We start from the raw sequence: 21,107 nt of genomic DNA on the forward strand, positions 1-21,107 counted from the left end.
AATTGAACTCAAGGATTCAATGAGAATAATTATGACTAAAATTGACAAAGAAAATAAACAAAGCCTAGCTATCTCCGAAAAAAGCACAATCAATCTAATCTTTCTCAAGCATAAGTCTTTTTGTTACTTTGTGTTGGTTTATTTTGGTTATGGCGAATCTCTTGTTCTTTATGATGTTTGAAACATCAACATAGAACATGAGATGTCTGGTTTACATGTCAGTACTGTGACGTAGATTTCTGCAGACATGCTTTTTGTCTGATATGCTTTCGCGCTTTTTCCGATTGTCCAATGAGCATTCACCAAGTGCATTGAGAAACCCTAGCTAAGGAGACTTAATTGGAATGTGTCATATATAAGGAATGTTTCTCCTTTCTAGTAGGGTTACACATCTAGGTATTTTGCTGCAGTCATAATCACCGAAATATTGGGTCCTAGGTGTGCATTTTACCCGGGATATTGACAGTCACTGTTAGAGCTTAGTCATAGAGTTGTTTCGGTGTTATTCTGGTTATTGTAAAAACACAAAGTGTTATGAACGTTGTTCAAAATACTGGAAGAGTGTGTGAGTGGGAAATTAGGAGAGCTCAAACACAGGGGGAGTCTGGGTTAGAAATCACTAGGGTAGTCTTGAAGTTTAGAAAACATTTAAGGTGATCATCCATGGTTGTCTAATGTTGTACTTATTCTACCATCTAGTGAAGTTCTCTTTCCACCGAGAGTATCATCCCTCCAGAAGTAGGCACAATTGGCCGAACCGGATTACCAACTCTTTGTTTCTTTATTTACAGTTTATTTATTCTCTATATTCTGCTAAACTGCTAAGTTGTTTCATAACTTGTTATAACATCTTAGAAACACCACGAAAAGTAGTAGGTCTTCTTTTTCAAAGTCAATTCTAATCTCATAAACGAGGTAGCTAATATCATTCAAGCATTAAGATCATAATTAAATTAAACAAAGTAAGATGGAGTAAAAATACAAACTTCAATTAACTAAAAATTATCTATAACCATAATCAAGACTTGCTACACCATCACCCTATCGGGGATTAGTTCATGACGAAGACAGAAAAAAAAAAACAAAGAAAATAAATAAAATTCATAATCAAACCAAGGCAAAATATAATAAATGAGAGTTCCAGAATTATGGAGAAGAAATAAAAAAACGTTGAATCGATGGTGGCGGCGACGGTGATGAGCAAGTCTTCTTCTCCGTTTATCCTTCTCGATCTTCCAACTAGCCAAACAACATAACTAAAACGTAGGATAAAAAAACTTGTGTGCTTTAGAGGCTCTAAGCTGTAAATGTAGGTTTACAAGGTGTTTTCAGAGCTATATGGGCCATTCGAATGGATCTGATAGCTCAAAACGGGTTAAAATTACGAAATTCAAGTTTGCTGATATGGGCATTTTCGCGGTACTATTCATCAGCGCGCAATCGTGCTTCGAATAGCCATAAATATTAGCTCCAATGTCTTTGACATATGTATCCAATGACGGACAAAATGCATCCAAATTATTCAATAAAAAATCTCAAAATCGTACAGAAGGGGACATCGTGTTTCTTGTTTAGCTTTAAGTTGCCCAAACGTGTATGAATCGTCTTGAATTCTCCGATTACATCCTTAACATCAAAACACTCTCTCAAACCTGTAATTCACTAAAAAATACAATAAAAGCAATCAAAAGCACTTGAAAACTTATGAAATCCAAACCGGAAAATAAAAGTTTAACGCATACAAAATGAACCTATCAATAATCTTACTTGGTGCAATGAGCAATACGTCTAAATGGTTGTTGCCTAGTAGAAAATACATTCACTAGTCATAATCTTTATTTTCATTCACATATTATGTCAATATACCTTTTATACTTTGTGACTAATTATTTTTTTCATTTGCCATATATCTCATATAATAACATATACTATTTAACTTAATATATTTGAACTGAATTATTATGTGAAAATAGGCTTTAACGCTATATTATATATATATATATATATATATATATATATATATATATATATTTGGTTGATGTATTTTTATAATATTCTATAAGATAATTTGTACGGACAATAAAGATTACATAAATGTAAATTCAAAAGTTACGAAAGGTATATTCGTCATTATACTGTAAAATGAATAGTGATTTTGTAGTCTGTTTTATATATAATAATAATAATAATAATATATTTATACAAATTTGATCAGTAAGTAAATAGATGTGAATTGTGTAGCTATAAATAGGCTAAAAAGAATATAAAAAGACTCATTGTAGAAATTTTTGGATACCTGACTAACGTCATCAATCCAAATATTTTTGAATAATCTTGTCATGATAATCCTATTGAGCACATATAAGTTTCAATTTTTTGAATATCAGTGACATTTTATGTAATTTATATTCTTATATAAGATCATTACATTTTATAGAATTAATGGTGAATTGTTTTTAGATGAATAGTAAATTATATATATATATATATATATTTGAAACGTGACTGTATTTACGCAGTCCGTGTGTATATATTACAAAAAAAATGTTATAAGCGAAACGGTCATGCATACAATACAAGTCAACTTATTCAAATACAAACAGTGTATAAAAGAAGTGGTGTTCGTGCAAATTTTGATTTCTAGTAGGAGCTTTGAAAGCCTAGCCATGATAATTAATGATAACAACATAACTAGGTTTTAGTACTGATTAGTGGGAAAGATTTGAAAAGTTTAAAGCTACTTCCAAACATGATAAAATAATAATGGTACGTGTAGTAGAACTAGAAGTTGGCCAAATCTATACTGCCCAATAGAAAAGAAAAAAGAATGAAAAGAAAGAAAGGAAAAGTCACAGAAAAAGACACCAAAAAGGCCATATTAAGGCCAATCTTTTTAGGAGAAAAGAAAAAAAAGGGGTTTTTATCAGTTTAAGGTTTGGTTAGTAGCACATGCATGCACCGTTAAAGTAGAAACAAATTACGCAATGATATATTTAGTGGTAAATTTCCTTTTTCTTTATCTTTTTTAATAATGGACAAACTCCCTTTACAGAATATTATTTTTCTTTTCCATTTCTATTTGCCAAGAACCCTTTTTGAAAAACTTTACCGTTTTAGCTTTATATATATTAGATGTAGCGCAGATAATTAAATATTATATAATCTATGCAGATTCAGATTTTGTTGGGAGATTCCCCCAACACAATATTCCTGACCATCTAACAATTTCCCTAGGCTCCAAACTGAATGAATCTTCAAATAGAGTGTGGTTTTGGATGAGAGAGAGAGAGAGAGAGAGAGAGAGAGAGAGAGGATGAGAGAGAGAGAGAGCGCTATTTCAAATTCAAAATAGTTATCTGCTATGGGACCTAAATAAATTAATTTTGGTGCTATATTTCAGTGCCTACCATATGATTTTAATAAGTGAGAGAGAAGAGGACATAAAAGTAACTATTATTGGGTATGCATGAGGAAAGAAAAAAGAATAATAGAGGTCCCATATATACTTGTTTCTAAAATGTCCTAATCATGTAAAATTCATTATTGATCAGTGGGAAAGAGGCCCATTATTTTCCAAACACCATTCATAATAATCTCCTCTTGGACATTTTTTCTGTTCCACGTAACATTACCTTTTATTGACCCATATAATTATATGGTTTTTTTGCACCTCTAATCCTCGCGGTTTATTCAGAATGACAGTTTGTAGTCTTTCTAATTTTTCTGGCACAGTGACGTTGAACTAAAAATTAAAACTTGCTTTCAGCGAATCGTTTTTTTTTTAATTCCTGTTGGAATTTAGGTGAAAATAGTTTATGCTACGAATTTGAAATAATCCTTATTTACATTCCCCAATTTATAATAGTCTCTAATTCTTATTTTTCTAATTCTTATCCTGGACAGGAAAACCATTTTGGCTCCTGAATAATCATCTAAAATGTGTCAGACATATCCACCACCTATCAGAATCGCCAACAGTAGCATGAAATTTTTAAAGAACGTAGGTCCTAATTTTCATGGATTTTTCTTTACAATATAAAGTTTTCATATTCTGATGATCAGGGTCTAATAATTGAATGAATTTGGCTTTACAGATTGAAAGGTGCTTTACGCACAACATGCTCAAAATAGGTCTATGTTTAATTGCTGGAATCACATATATATTGAGTAATTATGACTATGCTATGCCTATGCCGTTAAATGAAATCAACAGTTAATGGATTACCACGACGTACGTACTTATTGTTGATAAGTTGACGAACTATTTGAGATCCGTTCTATCATATAAAATTAGCATGTCAAAAAATTTTGATCTTCAACATTATGTATCATTATAGTGGATAATTTCATTTCTCCAATTTATACACGTATCAACTAATGAATGAGTTGAAGAGTACATTAGACCAGGTGTAGATCTAGTTGTGTGGTGTCAGTTTAATTTTAAATAAAACTAATCAACTCCATGAACTTTTTCATGAATTGATGTTTGTAATATTTATGTTTGGGGAAATTCCACAGGTATCTCGTTTGAAGTTGATAATTCTTTGAATACCACGAATAATCACACATTCTATAAATACCTAATTCGATTTTATTTCCAGATGATTTTGTTAATATTTCTAATGAGAATGTATAAAACAAAATAATAAATTGGAATGAAACCGTAAAAATTATAAAGATAAGTCTAATTAAACTGTAAACAAAACGATTTTTTTTTTTATAAAAATATGGTATTTTCAGAATATAACGAGCTATTCTAAAATAAGAATGAAAAGCAAGGTGTTCTCGATAAATTTTTTATACCGAGGCGGCTGAGGTAATTTTCCACTTTATTTTTTATCATGTGATTTATTTCATGCAAAATTGAGCTCAGCCCATTCCGCAAAATGTTACCCAGAAGCCTATTATAACCCATCTTCAACTTTTGTATCGAAGTAGCCCATTTATTGGCCCCTTTCAGTTTGGGGAGTTTGTATTTAGCCAAAATCCTGTTTTTTTGTTGTTGTTGAATATGATGTCACAAAGAATCAATGGACGAATCCATAACTGTTTATCAATTTATATTTCACTCTATAAATTTGAGGAGTCTGTTGAAAATATGATATAATAAAGGATGCAATGTCCTAAATCCATGCATTTACACTCCTTAACAAAATGGTTATTGCTTATAGAATATATTTTCATCTTGTTGAAACAGCCCGCTTATTTGTGTTATCAACCAAGGTTCCTATTATATTTTCGGGGAAGCAATTCTTACCGCTGCTCATCATGAATAAAATTACAACCTCTCACACTTCAAATTTGTCTCCTTTTCAAAAATTGAATGGGATTGGACGCCATTATTCATAGTTGTGTGTCTTTGGTTGTTTATGCTATTCTGTCCAACCTCACATCGAGAGAAAAAATAAAATGATCTCCTTTGCCTTCCTTTTGTGTCCTTTTGGGTTACGTAGTTGGTCAAAAATGATATCATCGGATTAATCAAAAAAATTAATGTCTCTTCATCTTGTGTTTTTAGAGCATATTTCTTTCTTCTTTATTCCCTATAGCTCACATCACATACATGACACAACAATATCTCATTTGTATTCTCTTGAGATTGCAGATAATCCTCAGCTTCGCTAGTTTACTCTTAAGAATACTAAAATTTTGACTTTGATTATGCTTCTAATGCCACATATTTTACTTCAATATTGTTTCTACACGCTGTCTATAAGAGCCTACATCCATAAATAGCCTGCTTGTGATCCTTTTTGGCAGGCTAATATGGTTGAGGAACTTTGAGCTGATCTATACCGGACTCATATCAGATTTGGCACTATAACCATCCAAAAAAGCATGCTATTGATTCTTGGTCTGTATACAAAATTAAAACTATATATGATGGATTCGAAAAACATACATTGTTCACAAAATTACACATTTTTGTAAAATATTAAACAAAAGGACTAAATACATGAGCATTCAAAAATTTAATGTAAATGTTTAATATGTTTAAAAGACTAATAAGCAATTTGTTTATCGTGTAATACTTCACGTGGAAATTATAATCCTACTCATAATAATAATTATATTAATTTCATACATGTATGGCAAACTAGATTACAGTTTTTGTAAACATAGGATAGCTGTAATGGAAATGGACGCAAAAGTAGTATTTTTTTTATTGGAAACGGAAAAATAAAATGGACAAGTGCTTAGCACTAGGGTCGGATGGTTTAAGTTAAAGTCAGACATTTACGCCCTCAAAACGACCTTTTGTTTTCAGTCCGTTTTTTTAATTTCAGTTTTTAATTTCATAGATCTATAGATTTATCTTCTTTATTTTACGTTTGTTTATCTTTGTCAGCCCACCTCGCTACATCAATACTTGATGTGATATCCTCCGTAGTACTTCAAGCTCATTAATTAATTAATATTAGTCTTCCATCAAAAAAAGAAAAAAATCAATATTAGCCTTAGAACTAGCCAGGTCTAGTCTACACAACTTTATGGACTGACAAAGGAAAACATTAAAGAAAAGAAAGGCACACTTCAGTTTGCGAAATAGATTCACCTTAAAGTTACACGATACGTTACACACACAAGCAACGTCTGTAGCAATATTTTTATAGTACGTACGTTACATGTAATATACGCTAGCTATTTATTTCAGACAGAAGTCCATATATAAGACTCATCAGAGTAATAATCAAGTAGATCTTGACGTTAGAAATTAATAGCACAGCCTTTTTGGGATCAACAATAGTCAAGAACAGCATTTCAGGCACTCAGCTAGCAGCGCCGATCTCAGGCAGTCCGATGAATAGTTTAGTCTCCACTGCTTCCTTGTCATGGCTTCTTTGGCTGCAATAAATACTTTCTTTCTCTTTCTCCTGATTCTTCAATAATGGCTGCCATGGAGATTTAGCTCCAAGTCCAACACACTATTTGAAAAGAAACGTAATACCGCTCACATATGCATACCGAAAAAATGCATTTAGACTAATATAACATAAGGACAACCTTAAGCATTTTCTAATATATTGAACTTCTAGGAGATGTCTTTGATTTTTTTTTTTTATTTTTTTTTATTTTTTTTTTTTTTTTTTACCGGTTAATTTAATTACATTAGCAATTTCTGGTTTGTGAAAATATAGATGCCTGGACTTATCATAAGAAAATGGCCACAATTTTTCATAGTATTTCAGACTCGTCATCAAAGAATATTGTTGGTAAATCAGAACATTATTGTGATCTAATTTTCTTTGGGATAATTTATTCTAAAAGTAAGACGATAAATGTCATTAAAAACATTTTTCATGACATTTTGTTACATTTTTTTTTTCATGACATGTATTGTCATATTTTTGTAATAAATGGATCATATTGGATATTAGAAAAAACACTACAAATTATTGTACTGTTGGAATAAGGAAATTTTGGAAAATATGTGTTGAAATCCAGCTCGGCAGTTCGGCCTTCTCTTGACACTTCGCCACCTCGTCGGAGCTAAGCTTCACCTCGTCCTCGTCACTTCACCCCCTTTTTCTGACTAATGTGCCTTTGGGAACTCACACCACTCGGCATTCATGACACATGGGAAATTGTCGCATTTATTTATCATGTTATTTTCTATGTCTTGTTCTCTGTGTAATATTTATTATTATCTATTTATTAGGCATATTTATTACACGTCTTTATTACTTCACATGTATCTAGACTACTCTCATGTATCTACCATATGTATAAATAGGTGATACAATTTCATATCAAAAGATAAGAAAAATATTCAGAGTCTCGGATCACTCTCCCTCTCTCATTTCCGATTCTCTCTTTCTTCATCTTTTCTACATGGTATTAGAGCTCATAAATTCAATCATCATGAACTCATTCGAAAACTCATCCGCCTTCAACACCACCTCGACCATCTCGCAGACCTCGCCCACTCAGTTTCAATCTGAATCCTTCTCCCAACATATCACGAGCCACAAACTCAATGGCCACAACTTCTTACAGTGGTCTCAATCTGTGCTCATGTTCATATCGGGACGAGGTAAAGATGACTACCGCACAGGCGTGGCTACATCTCCAAAGATCGAAGATCCGGCATTTAAGAGTTGGAAGGCAGACAACATGGTGATGTCCTGGCTCATAAACTCCATGCATCCCGAAATCGGGGAAACCTTCCACCTTTACCCAACGGCAGCGGAAATCTGGCAAGCAGCTAGAGAAATCTTCTCCAACTCCGAAGATGTGTCCGAGCTGTTTAAGACTGAGAACACTCTCCACGACCTACGTCAAGGAGAGATATCTGTTACTCAGTTCTTCAGCTCGCTCACGCATCTATGGCATAAGATCGACCTCTACGAACATCACCAGTGGACCTGCTCCGAAGACTCAAAACTCTACCGCAAGATAGTGGAGACCAAACGTGTGTTTAAACTATTATCCGGGCTCAACCAAGACCTCGATGAGGTCAGAGGTCGGATACTCAGTACTAAACCACTACCATCTCTCCGTGAAGCCTTCTCCGTGGTCAGACACGAGGAAAGCATGAGGAAACTCATGTTTGGAGTTAACCAATCGAGCTCAATTCCGAGCTCATCCTCAGACTCGTCCGCCCTCACCACGCATAGAGACGAAGCACTTGCAGCTCGTGTCTCAATAGAGAGACCTCGTAAACCTCGCCCCTACTGTGATCATTGCAGACGACCTGGACACCTCCGAGAAACCTGCTGGAAGCTGCATAGGAAACCACCGAGCTCGAAGTCAACCCGAGACACTAAGGATCCAAACTCAGCCGGAAACTTAGTATCCACCTCGTCCGCTGCCTCGACCTCAACCTCGAACTCCTCTCCCTTCAGCAACGACCAGCTCGCTATTCTCCAAAAGCTTATCCAACAAGTCCAACTCAGTGGAGAACGCTTGGGCATTGGTCCTCTAGGTAACCCTCCTAGAGCTCCATGTAAGCTCAGAGAATCCCACAGCATGGATTGTCGACTCCAGTGCCTCTAATCACATGACTGGTAATCAAAGTCTATTCACAACTTACTCCGCTTGTAATAGAAGCATATCAGTCACCATCTCCAACGGAGCCAAGACTCAAGTCACTGGTATTGGCATCGTGGTCTTGACGAAGTCCATGAGGCTAGACTCGGTGTTCTTTGTTCCTCAACTACAGTGCAATCTCTTATCTGTGCATAAGTTCAACCAAGACTCTAAGTGCCGAACTATTTTTGATGAAAGTTCATGTGTGTTTCAGGAACAGGTCACGGGGAGAAAGATTGGTAATGTCGAGCTGAGTACCGGACTCTATGTCATCAAGCCAGATCAGCCCGCCATGTGTCAGCTCGTCCAACATTCACCCCAGTACAAAGAGATCATGCTCAATCACCTTGGACTAGGGCATCCAAATTTCATGTATCTCAAAAGACTGTTTCCTTCTTTGTTTATCAATAAAAATATCAATTCCATTCAGTGTTACATGTGTGAGTTCGCCAATCATTCTCGAAGCTCATATCACCCCACCTCGTACAAACCATCTCGTCAATTTGCCACAATTCACACTGATATATGGGGCACCTCAAAAGTTCCCAATATCACTGGAGTTCGATGGTTCCTTCTATTTGTTGACGACCACACTAGACTCAGTTGGACATACATGATGAAACAAAAATCCAAAACATCCAATCTATTCAAAACCTTTCACAAAATGGTCCAAACACAGTTCGACACCTCCATTCAAATTGTCCACACCGACAACGCTCCAGATTACTAAAATTCCGAGCTCGGAGATTTCTTCAAAACACAAGGCATAATTCACTCCAGCTCGTGCATTCATACCCCGCAACAAAATGAGGTAGCCGAGCTGAAAAATCGACACATTCTCGAGGTCGCCCGAGCCATCATGTTCTGCTCAAACGTTCCATCTCATTTTTGGGGAAAAGCAGTCCTCACAGCCACACACCTCATAAACAGAATGCCATCTCGGGTCCTTGGTTACAAAATCCCGGCCCGAGTCCTTCTAGAGACATACCCCCATTCTCGTCTCATCTCAACTCTACCTGCGAAAGTATTCGGCTGTTCAGTCTTCACCCATTCTTATGACCAAGGTAAACTGGAACCAAAATCGCTCAAGTGCATCTGATGAGTGCGTATTTTACGTACGAATCTGCTCTCGTTTGACTTGGATTTAGGGCGTTCTCAAGTGTTTTTGATGGTTTTAGTGTGGTTATAGTGAATTTCAGGTCAACATAGATGAAAAGTAGCTGTCGGGTCACATATCGATGGAACGGAAGTAAAAGCGATGAATTTGGAGTCAAAATGAAGATTTGGAGGTTGGTGCGCAAGACCTCGCACCGCGACCAGAAGACCTCGCGCCGCGACCCCTGCATTTTCACGAACACAAGAACTTCTCGCGGTACGCCTCGCGGTGATCTCGCGCCGCAACGATGCGAAGAAATGAGCCTCGCGCCGCGAGGATGGATGGCGCGCCGCGAGACGACGAATCCTGACGAAAATAAAGTCGAATTTTGACTTAATCTCAGCCGTTGGATCGTTTTTTAAGGCCCAGATCAGTCCAAAATTGTACTTCGACCTAAACCACTATAAAACATAACTCAGCCTCTATTTTTAGAGTACGCTTTATTTTATTATTGTTTTGGACAGCTTTTGCAACGGAGAGAAAGCTTATCAACGGAATTGACAAAATCCGATCAGCCGGAACTCCATTAATAGTTTTTTGCTTCTTCCTTCTATTTATTTTCTGCTCCTAATTTACTATCGTGTTCTTGAATTCCTTTCTCGTTATAATCATGAGCTCTCTTCGTCATTCTATGCTAGTTTTATTGCTTTTAATCACTCTCCTTGTGTTGATCATGGTCATGAACACCGTTAGAGGCTAAGTCTTTAGCGGGGTTACGATGTAGTCGGGGTTAGATATAGCTTAGGGGTTTCATTAGGGTTTGATTAGTTATTAACTGTTTCATGAATATGTTTGCTTGTGTGGAAGTGTTCTTAATGCATTCTTTAGCTTGATCACCTTTAGAATTGTTTAATTAGAGTTTTTAGCTGCTCGAGAGAGAGTAAAAATTCGTGGCCTTTTTCACTCATCACATTGTTTTAGGTTGCTTGACGGCTTAGACGAGTGTGTAATCGTTAGAATTCTCGCGTTTAGTGCATGTGGTTGTTTTAATAGGATTAGAGGCCGAGAGAATAAGTAATCCAACAACTGCATAGGTTCGCTAGATCATTCGAGAGAGGCTAGAGAATATTAATGAGAGAATGAGATTAGCTTAAATAGGAATAGTGGTAATTGTTCGTTCCCGAAACCCCGATGCTGTGTTACCTGGTGAAATCGCAACCCCGTAGTTTTCTTTGCTTGTTATCTCGTGTTTGTTTCTCTTTTATTTTTATGTTAATTCATTTGCTAGTTTTATAAACACATCCATCAACAAATCTGTGAAATCAATTTGCTTTAGGTTGTTTAACGTCGCTATAGTAACTAGTCTCTGTGGGATCGATATCTGTTACTTACGTAACACTATTACTTGTTCGATACGTCCACTTGCGTGCTAGTTATAAAAATATCGCAACAGCATCTTCCTTGGCTATTCAGCAACTCAGAAAGGCTACAAATGCTATGAACCCCGGTCACAAAAATTCATAGTCTCCATGGATGTATCTTTTCATGAGTTCAGCCCTTACTTCGCCAATCCAGTTCGTGAGAGGGAGAATAATGAAAATGACTTCCCAAATTGGCTCTTCATAAACCCAGAATTCACATCGCCACTTAGTCCACCTAGTTCGCTCCCAAATCTGAACTCACCTATCCAAAACACGATCACCTCGCCCCACTGTCCGACCTCACCTGTTCAAGAGATTCCCAGCTCGCCCAGTCCGACTCTGACTCCCAGCTCGCAAGCCTCTGAACCCTCTCCATGCGAACTGAACATCACCCAGAGTTCGGTACAAGCTCGCGAACAAAATGTATCTCCGAACCTGAACCACGACACTATTGAACAAGGTAACATCTCATCTCCAGACTTACTCATTGCATTGAGAAAACCTGCTCGGTCGTGTGGTCAATACATGATGAAGGATTACGTGTACTATGGGAACCTATCTATGGGCTACCAAGCCTATGTGGCGAAGTTAGATGAAGGTAATGTGCCACAATCCATCGAGGAAGCCCTTCAAAGTCTCGAGTGGCGAGATGCGAGTCATACCGAGATCCAAGCCCACGAACAAAATGATATGTGGGATATCGTCGAGCTACCACCAGGCAAGCGAACTGTTGGATGTAGATGGCTCTTTACCATCAAACACAATCCAGATGGGACAGTGGAGAGATACAAAGCCCGCTTTATCGCGAAAGGGTACACTCAGGCATATGGCATTGACTATCAAGAGACGTTGGCTCCAGTTGCGAAGTTTAATACCATCAGAATCCTCCTTTCACTAGCAGCCAACTTAGATTGGTCTCTCATTCAGCTCGATGTGAAGAATGCTTTTCTAAATGGTAAACTGGAAGAGGAAGTCTACATGCAACTCCCACCGGGATTTGACAATGATCAATGAGCCAACAAAGTCTGCAAACTCAAGAAGTCTCTATACGGTCTAAAACAGTCCCCTCGAGCATGGTTCGGAAAATTCACCAATGTGCTCAAGCGTTTCTACTACGAGCAGAGTCAAGCAGATCCAACACTCTTCTAAAAAATCTCCACACAAGGTAAGCACATCATCCTTAGTGTGTATGTGGACGACATAGTCATCACCGGAGACGACGTAGAAGAGATCAAGAGATTGAAGCAAACTTTGTCATCAGAGTTCGAAGTTAAGGACCTCGGCAGCCTACGATACTTCCTTGGCATGGAGGTAGCTCGGTCTGAGAAGGGTATCTCTGTTTCACAGCGCAAGTACACTTTAGATCTCCTCAAAGAAACTGGCATGCTTGGCTGCAAACCAGTAGATACTCCAATGGATACCAATGTGAAACTTCTAGCTCGCACCACCGAGGCTGCCAGTGACAAAGAAAAATTTCAGCAGCTCGTGGGAAAACTCATCTACCTCACCCACACGAGACTAGATATTGGATTCGCAGTGAGTATGGTAAGTCGATTCATGAGTAACCCTTCGAAAACTCACATGGATGCAGTTATGAGGATCATCCAATATCTCAAAGCTGCCCCAGGGACTGGCCTCTCCTTCAAGAAAAGACGAAGTCGCAGTGTCGAAGTGTTCACAGATGCGGACTGGGCCGGATATGTTCCAGACAGACGATCAACATCAGGCATGTGCACATACGTCTGGGGAAATCTTATTACCTGGTGAAGCAAGAAGCAGTATGTTGTCTCAAGAAGTAGTGCTGAAGCCGAGCTCAGGTCTTTAGCAAGCGGAGTATGTGAAGGCATCTGGCTGAAGAAAGTTCTAGACGACCTCAAGATTATCATCGAATGTCCAATCAAGCTTTTCTGTGATAATCAAGCCGCTCTCAGCATAGCTAAAAATCAAGTCCACCATGACAGAACGAAACATATCGAGATCGACCGATACTTCATCAGTGAAAAGATTGAAGCAAAAATTATCGATATGGAATACATTCCGTCAGGTCTTCAGCTCGCCGACATCCTCACCAAAGCCCTTCCGCGAACTACATTCTCCGAGCTACGTAGCAAGCTTGATCTCCTCAATATATACAGTCAAGCTTGAGGGGGAGTGTTGAAATCCAGCTCGGCAGTTCGGGCTTCTCTTGACACTTCGCCATCTCGTCCGAGCTAAGCTTCACCTCGTCCTCGTCACTTCGCCCCCTCTTCCTGACTAGTGTGCCTTTGGGAACTCACACCACTCGGCATTCATTTCACATGGGAAATTGTCGTATTTATTTCTCATGTTATTTTCTATGTCTTGTTCTCTGTGTAATATTTATTATTATCTATTTACTATGCATATTTATTACACGTCTTTATTACTTCACATGTATCTAGGCTACTCTCATGTATCTACCATATGTAAACACATTTCCTTTCTTCTTTAGAAGCCTCAATAAATGGTCCAGGTAGTACTAATTAATGCCATGAAAATCCGAATCAAAGCAGAAAACAAATGTGTATAAAAATGGACAAATTAAATAGAAAACAAAGTTCACCTGTCTACGTAGGTTTGCATTCTGTTCCAGAAGAATTTCTTCCTGAATTGTATGAAAAAAGATGTAAATTTTTGTAACAAAATGAGTTATAGATTAGTTATCCAACAATCACTTGTAGACATCATGGAACTTCCCTTTAAAAAATAATTCTACCTTGGCTTTTAGTTGGGTAAACTGCTTCTGGAATAGCGTCTCCTGGTAAACAGATGTATTCAGTAAAATCCAAACTTAATCTTTATGGCATTATTTTTTTATTCAGTTATGCCCCAAAGACAAGAATTTAATTAAGCTCATAAATTGGATATTACATCATTTATATGAAATCAATGCTTATAACAATGCCAAATTTGTGAAACTGTTCACCCACTTGTTATATGAAGTCAGATATATATATATATATATATATATATATATATATATTTGTATGTATGTATTATGTATATATACATTCAAAGTTAGGAATTAATTTTAGGGGCTAAAAAATGAAGCAATTTTGCATTTTGAATCCACGGTAATTAATAATATTTTAAAGATACGGAGATATATATGATAGTTTTTGAAAAGTTTGATTTTCAAAATATAGAGCTTTCTTTTATCAAAATAAAAGTGTTACCTATTAAAAATAGGCTTACAATTATATCTTGAATTAAACGCATGGGAAGGTTATGTGGCCGCCTCTCTCTCTCTCTCTCGCAATAAAGATATATATATATATATATATATATATATATATATATATATATATGTTATATATGTGTGTGTGTATTATACCTTTTTTGCTCTGACAGTGCGTAAGCTGTATTCAAGCTGACTATCAATCTGTTGGAGATCTTCATAAGAACATCCATTTAAGTCACGGCCTAAAAGCTTCCTAAGACATGTGAAAAACCAATTCGAGCTTCAGAAAATAATAAATAACATTGTCCTAGGTATGTCGTGCTCATATACATGTTAAAAATAAGATTGTCATCCAATTACCGCTTAGCAATTTCAAGGTGCTCAATCTTCTCGGCTAGTTTTGCAGACTCAACCTTCAGGTGCTGATGAAATAAAAAACCATGCACGCATTAAATATTGAAACGAGTTTATAATATCGTCTAAATATTTCGAATTCATATTGCAACATTATATATTGAAACGAGTTTATAATATTGAATATAATTACTCACCTGCATGTATTCTTCATCTTCAGGCGCAGAGGCCTTTGGTTGTTCACGCTGTTCTTTTGGGAGTTTTTGGTACCGTTCGATAATCGTCTCCATACTGAAGCCATCCAAAACAAAAATAGTTTAGATGTACAATTAACTTTTATACAAGATAAAATGATCGTCCACTGAATATAAATTCATTTATTTAGCGAAATCATTATTAACTGAGATGTAAATCTTCAATAACATATGCAAGAATAGTTATAGCGACTTGTGATTTCAAAATTTGGTATATGCATGCAATAATAGTACTTACAAATATATGCGTCCAAAAAATTATTTGTATTTGAGAGCTTGATGTATAGTTACCAATGATGAATGTAATTTACATACACAAAAGTAGGAATAGCAAAGGGTGTAGATCCGGCCGGGTCTACTTGTTCCGTTCAGATCTGGCTTAAAATAGATCCGTTACCTGGACCCGTTCACCCGGTTTTTAGAGCGGGGCAGCTAACAGGTATACTCATCGGATAAACGGATAAAAAAAATGCCGATGCATCACCCATTTAAAGTTTCTGTGTCCTAGGTCGGGTAGACCCGATAGACCCGTTTAAATTTACAAAAAAAAAAAAAAAAAAAAAAAAAAAAAAAAAAAAAAAAAAAAACAAACAATCTTAATATTATCCAAACAATTAAAAGAAATATGAGATTCAAAGTTTACAAATTACAAAACTATTGATGTGATCATGCTTTTAATTTTTTAATGAAAAGAGTTTAAAATCGAGTTTGTCTTCATGGCTACTTCACCAAAACCCTTGACAATATTGCATCATACAAAAATAAAATCATTATAGCAAGATTACATGATATTCTAAACACGTATTATAAAATATAAGAGACAATAAAATAAAGTGGTGAATTAATTAGCTAGGGTTTTTTTTTGTTTAATTAATTTTTCAAATCATAAACATAATAAAAAAAAAAACACTATATCAACAACTTATAATATTACTCAAGCTCTAAGGGATCAATAAAATGGAGAGTCCCCATTAATATTATTTGGTTTAGCCGTGTAATTTACTTTGCTCAAATAAAATGTTTGTACTCTCACCTTATTTATGGCACCAAAAAGCTCATTTTTATAGGTCTAAATCTAAATTATGATCTGATTTTACATGACTCGTTCAAGGTAGTTACATGGAAACTCAGATGAGAAAGGATCACAAGGGCATAAAAGACAAATTATTATATGATACGGACTAGAATAGAGTCTCCTGTCTCGTATACGGTTGCAACCATTATCTTCGCTCATTTCAAAGCATCATTTTAGATCTTCTGAAAATTTTCCTAACTAACCATGATTAACAACCAACTAACTCTTATTTAAACACTTAATAATCGACTGTATGGTTTACGTTTACTCAGGGCTCACTTATATTCAAATCCAGTAAATATTTCAGTGAGCTCGACATGAATAGATAACAGACTTGGTTCCTACATAACCTGATAATTAAATTTTCATTGTTAGCTTCTGGTATCAGTATATCACCATCATTACTGTGACTTCATTTTACCCCATGATGTAACTCCAACATTATTTACATTGTGATTGGATGTATGGAAGTGTACTGTGTACTGTCTATACATAGTATTACATACGAGAAAGAGAGAGAAATAGAGAGAGAGTGAGAGAGAGAGAGAGGAAGGGAACGTACAGAAAGATCACAGAAGATGTATGTATTTTAGATTTTGAGGTTACTTATCAATAACAAGCACACTAAATAGAAGGTTTAATTATATGGGCCATGTTTATGAAATTTGATACTTAACATTTAGAAAATAAGTAGATTAAATAAGTCTTAGTTTTCTAATAAAACCACTATCCTCAAATATTATATTAGATTAATAAAAAAAATCTATTCTTTTTTAAAGAATCATAATTTTATTTATAATTCAAGTCTTATGTAAGGTCAAATTCCTCATTTGATGTGTTATTAAATCTCATTATCTCAAAACGTACAAACACCATTTCAAATCAAATGACCTTTTTTTTAATATTCTATTCGATTTATATATTCAAATATTTATAAATCTGTGATGAATATCATAAATCTCCAACTAAAAGCAGCTTCAGGTGTCTTTGATAGTATGTAGAATTACAAATATATATACTCATGTTTCCTAAACGCAACAATTGGACCATTGGAGTAGTTTTCTGGTCGATACTGTTAGGCCTTATGTATTTTAGTCGGATGACATCACAATTAATAAAACAAAACATATGAACATGCATTCGTATACTATAACTCTATATCCTAACAATCACTTTGTTTATAATTTTTTTTTATAACGGTATTGTTCAGGTTGGACCCAAATAAAATCTACGAGATCCTGACATTGTCGATTAAGTGATTACCTAGATACTAATTATCGCCAACTTTGTGAATATTACTATACGGCATAATACATGTCTAACTTAGAAGGGAACTTGATGATTATTTACAGAATCCACGCGATACATGAATAAATGCACATGTGATTGTAAAAATATCATGGGGTTAATTTTATCTCAAAATCAATTGATAATAGAAAGAGTAACTCCATGATTTTTAATAAGTTTTTAGTTTTCATTCACTTTTAATCTGAGATTTCTAATACATTAGGAGAAAAAATAGAGAAGAAAAAAAAAACTTTCTAATACACTATATACAGTGACTCAGAGAGAGAGAGAGAGAGAGAGAGAGAGATTCTACCATATATACATATCATGTATATAAATGCTAATATATTATGACTGGACTTCCACTATGATGAGAAAAAAAAAAAAAAAAAAAAAAAAACTATACATATTGCTAAAAACACACGCATTCACAAAAGAATACATATAACGCATTCATCTTTATTAATTGAACTAATTAGAACAATTATACCAAAATGAACATCAAGCAGCACTATAATCTTCAACTGAATATTTTATTTTTAACACCAAAAAGTTTAATTTATTTTATCAAGACCTCTATTAATTTGGTATATATGAGTATTATATTAGTTGATCCATATCAACAACATCAAATTCACCAACAATTTGCTATTATCTTGTGTGCATTAGTATAATTTTTATTTAAAATTTTTCTTGTATTTTTATTAATATAACTTTTGTTGTATATTATTAATGCGGTTATCAAAATGATGCATTAATACATAATATTTAGTATGTATTGTGATTAGTTAACATAGAGAATTGTGTTATTTAATCAACGTCATGTAATTTACTCATTTTTTAGTTAATGATATGTAATTATTTTTATGAAACAATTAATTTAGGGTCAAATTTATAAATTATAGTTTTTTTTTATGATGATTTATAAATAAATAAAAGTTTAAACTAATTTGGTGTTGATAAATAGTATCGAACCAAATATACACCAATTTAGTTCAAAGAAACGATGATACGGTCGGAGCGCCATTACTCTAAAACCATAAACTTTTCAAATTGTCCAACGTTTGAGCTGCTCTCTTTGGGGTGTAATTCATTTCAAATTACTAGATATATAATCACTTTCATAGAAAACACTAATGAATATAGAACTTTGATATTTTCACTATTTTTTGTTTTTAGTTTGTGTCAAAAAAACATAAACTTATTCAAAAGTATTGACCAAGTCAAATTGGACTTAACCAAAGCAATGTAAATGAGAAACACAAAACATATCAATGGCAGTTGGAAATAATTAGTAAAGGGAAGTGAACATACTCAGTGCTTGAGTACTCATAGAGCTTGCCTCGCTGAGAGAAGATCATAACAGCGATTTGAGCATCACAAAGAACTGAGAGCTCATGAGCTTTTTTCAGCAATCCATTACGTCTCTTCGAGAAAGTGACTAGCCTGTTTGTTGGGTTCTCAATCTTTCTCATCTGAATTTTTCCTCTCACCATATTGTTGGCCTCTCGTATATATAGATCTATCAAAAACACAATCATGGAGGGTATAAATTAGTCTATCAAGCACTTACGATTAACCCTAACTAAAAAAAAGGTGGATTTAAAGAAAAATGACCAGCATCAAGTTTTTTAATTTTTTTTTTAAGGATTTAATCCAAATACAAAGGGGTTTAGTTCCAATATTATATTACCTGATAGAAGGAATCGTCGGACTTGAGCTCTGAAGACACGTACGGTCAAACTTAACAAGAACAAGAGTAATCGAAACAAAAAAAAAATGGTACGGAAAAATGTACAAAAACTGGTTTGACTTCGACTCTAACAAGATAACAATAACTTTTTTTTTTTGTTCTTCTCACTTTGTTAATATAAGAGACCAAAGTATAAGGTAGTTCTTGAACAAGCGAAAACAAGACAAAATAAGAAACGAAAAAATTATCAGGAAACCGAAACCCTACTAGAAAATCTCAAAAAACTGAGAGAAGATGGAGTTTTTTTTTTTTTTTTTTTTCTTTCCTTGAATGGATTCTTTGTTCCCAGAGACTCACTCACACCACATAGTCTTTCATTTTGTTTCCTTCCTTATTGATCTATAACCCATCCCATTATTATTCCCTTTGTCAATCGCTGTCAAACAGTTTTAACCCCACCCAAAAAAAGAAAGAAAAAACGCAATAATTGGGAAGAAAGAAAAAATAATATTTTATTTAGAACAAACCAAAACAAACAAAGAACTGCAAGAAAGATCAAAGAAGGGATGGGATGGGATAAAAGGGAAAGAAATCGCATTTATAATGGCTTTCTAACTCTCACTGCTTTATCTCATTTTTGGTAAGACTAAGACTGAGAAAGAGACGAAAGGTTTAAGAAAGCAATAAAAAATGATATTTTAAGTTTTTAACTAGTATTTTAATAAGGAAAGTATTTTTTTATTCTTTTATAATTTATTCTTTACCTCAATATGTAAGTAAATGAATGACTCGTAAAGCTCACAGTGTGAATATGTGGGCAAAGAACTTCTCTTGTATTGTCACTTTCTCTGCTAAGGATCTTCTACACTTTTTTTTTTTTTTTAAAGATCTTCTACCCGTGTTGTTTTATTTTATGAACTTTATTACTTTCGAACCCAACAAAAAAAAAAATCGAAAATTTACTACTCATCCAAAGGGTTAAAGGGAAATTAAAAATAAAATAAAAAGGAAAACGGTAATAATAATACAGTTGTAATTTCAAAAAGTGAAAAGAAATAAATACGGTTTTAAAAAGAGGAAGAAAAAAAAAATTAAATAGGCTCTCTTTTTTTTTTCCTTCTTGAATATGATTCATGATGAATAGCCCTTTTTCAATGATGTCAATTGTCAAACAATCATCGTACAAAGATTTGCCTAATGAGCCAATGAGTGAATGGCAGCGCAATACCTTTTGTCAGGAAAATAATATTTAAAAAAAAGGCCAACACAATTTAGTACATTCTTCACGTGGGTCTCGCTGTGTGGTGAGTCAACTAATTAAGTTGTTTGCTAGCTCCAATTAACTTTTCTCATATTTCCTCAAAGTTCAACGAAGCTAATATTCTTTGTTGTGGTACCTGAGTTCCTGGAGTGCGTTTGATGATGAATAAACTACAAAAAATAAAATAAAATAAATAATAATAATAATAAATAAATAAACAAAAAAATTAGAAAAATAAATCCCTCCACTTTTCACTTTTTTTTGCAAATTCTAATCGCATTTTTCATTTGTGCGACTGCGAACTTGTACATAAAATTTTAAAAAACTGCAAATCTGTACAATTGAGATAACCATTATTTTATAAATAATAAAAATAAAGCAAAGTTAGTGACATACTTAGTCTGATATTAATTAATTCAGTTGGAGAAGAAGAATCT

At 34.6% G+C, this 21,107-nt stretch overlaps 1 protein-coding gene across 1 annotated transcript; it reads right to left on the bottom strand.

Annotated features, from left to right (window-relative positions):
- Nucleotides 1-6,470: 6,470 nt before the first annotated feature.
- LOC149380038 (MADS-box protein AGL42-like) lies at nucleotides 6,471-19,833 on the bottom strand. Its single transcript, XM_089602584.1, has 8 exons — nucleotides 19,410-19,833; nucleotides 19,031-19,238; nucleotides 15,298-15,391; nucleotides 15,107-15,168; nucleotides 14,900-14,999; nucleotides 14,282-14,323; nucleotides 14,129-14,170; nucleotides 6,471-6,926 (listed from the first exon to the last, which is right to left on the bottom strand). The coding sequence occupies exons 2-8, from the start codon at nucleotides 19,210-19,212 to the stop codon at nucleotides 6,771-6,773; spliced, it is 678 nt and encodes a 225-aa protein (XP_089458710.1). The 5' UTR covers nucleotides 19,213-19,238; nucleotides 19,410-19,833; the 3' UTR covers nucleotides 6,471-6,770.
- Nucleotides 19,834-21,107: the final 1,274 nt, after the last annotated feature.

Source organism: Urtica dioica, chromosome 12, assembly GCF_054948205.1.
Source record: "Urtica dioica subsp. dioica isolate 48M chromosome 12, U.dioica_male_clone48M_v1_H2, whole genome shotgun sequence".
In the NCBI taxonomy this organism is placed as follows: domain Eukaryota; kingdom Viridiplantae; phylum Streptophyta; class Magnoliopsida; order Rosales; family Urticaceae; genus Urtica; species Urtica dioica.

What these genes read in the sequence shown, in the direction of transcription:
- LOC149380038 (XM_089602584.1), bottom strand. Translation starts at nt 19,212, where the DNA reads ATGGTGAGAGGAAAAATTCAGATGAGAAAGATTGAGAACCCAACAAAC. An exon ending in TATGAGTACTCAAGCACTGA is followed by an intron (nt 15,392 to 19,030) that starts GTATGTTCACTT and finishes GGATGGCTTCAG; the next exon opens with TATGGAGACGATTATCGAAC. An exon ending in ATGCAAACCTACGTAGACAG is followed by an intron (nt 6,927 to 14,128) that starts GTGAACTTTGTT and finishes CTTTTCAAATAG; the next exon opens with TGTGTTGGACTTGGAGCTAA.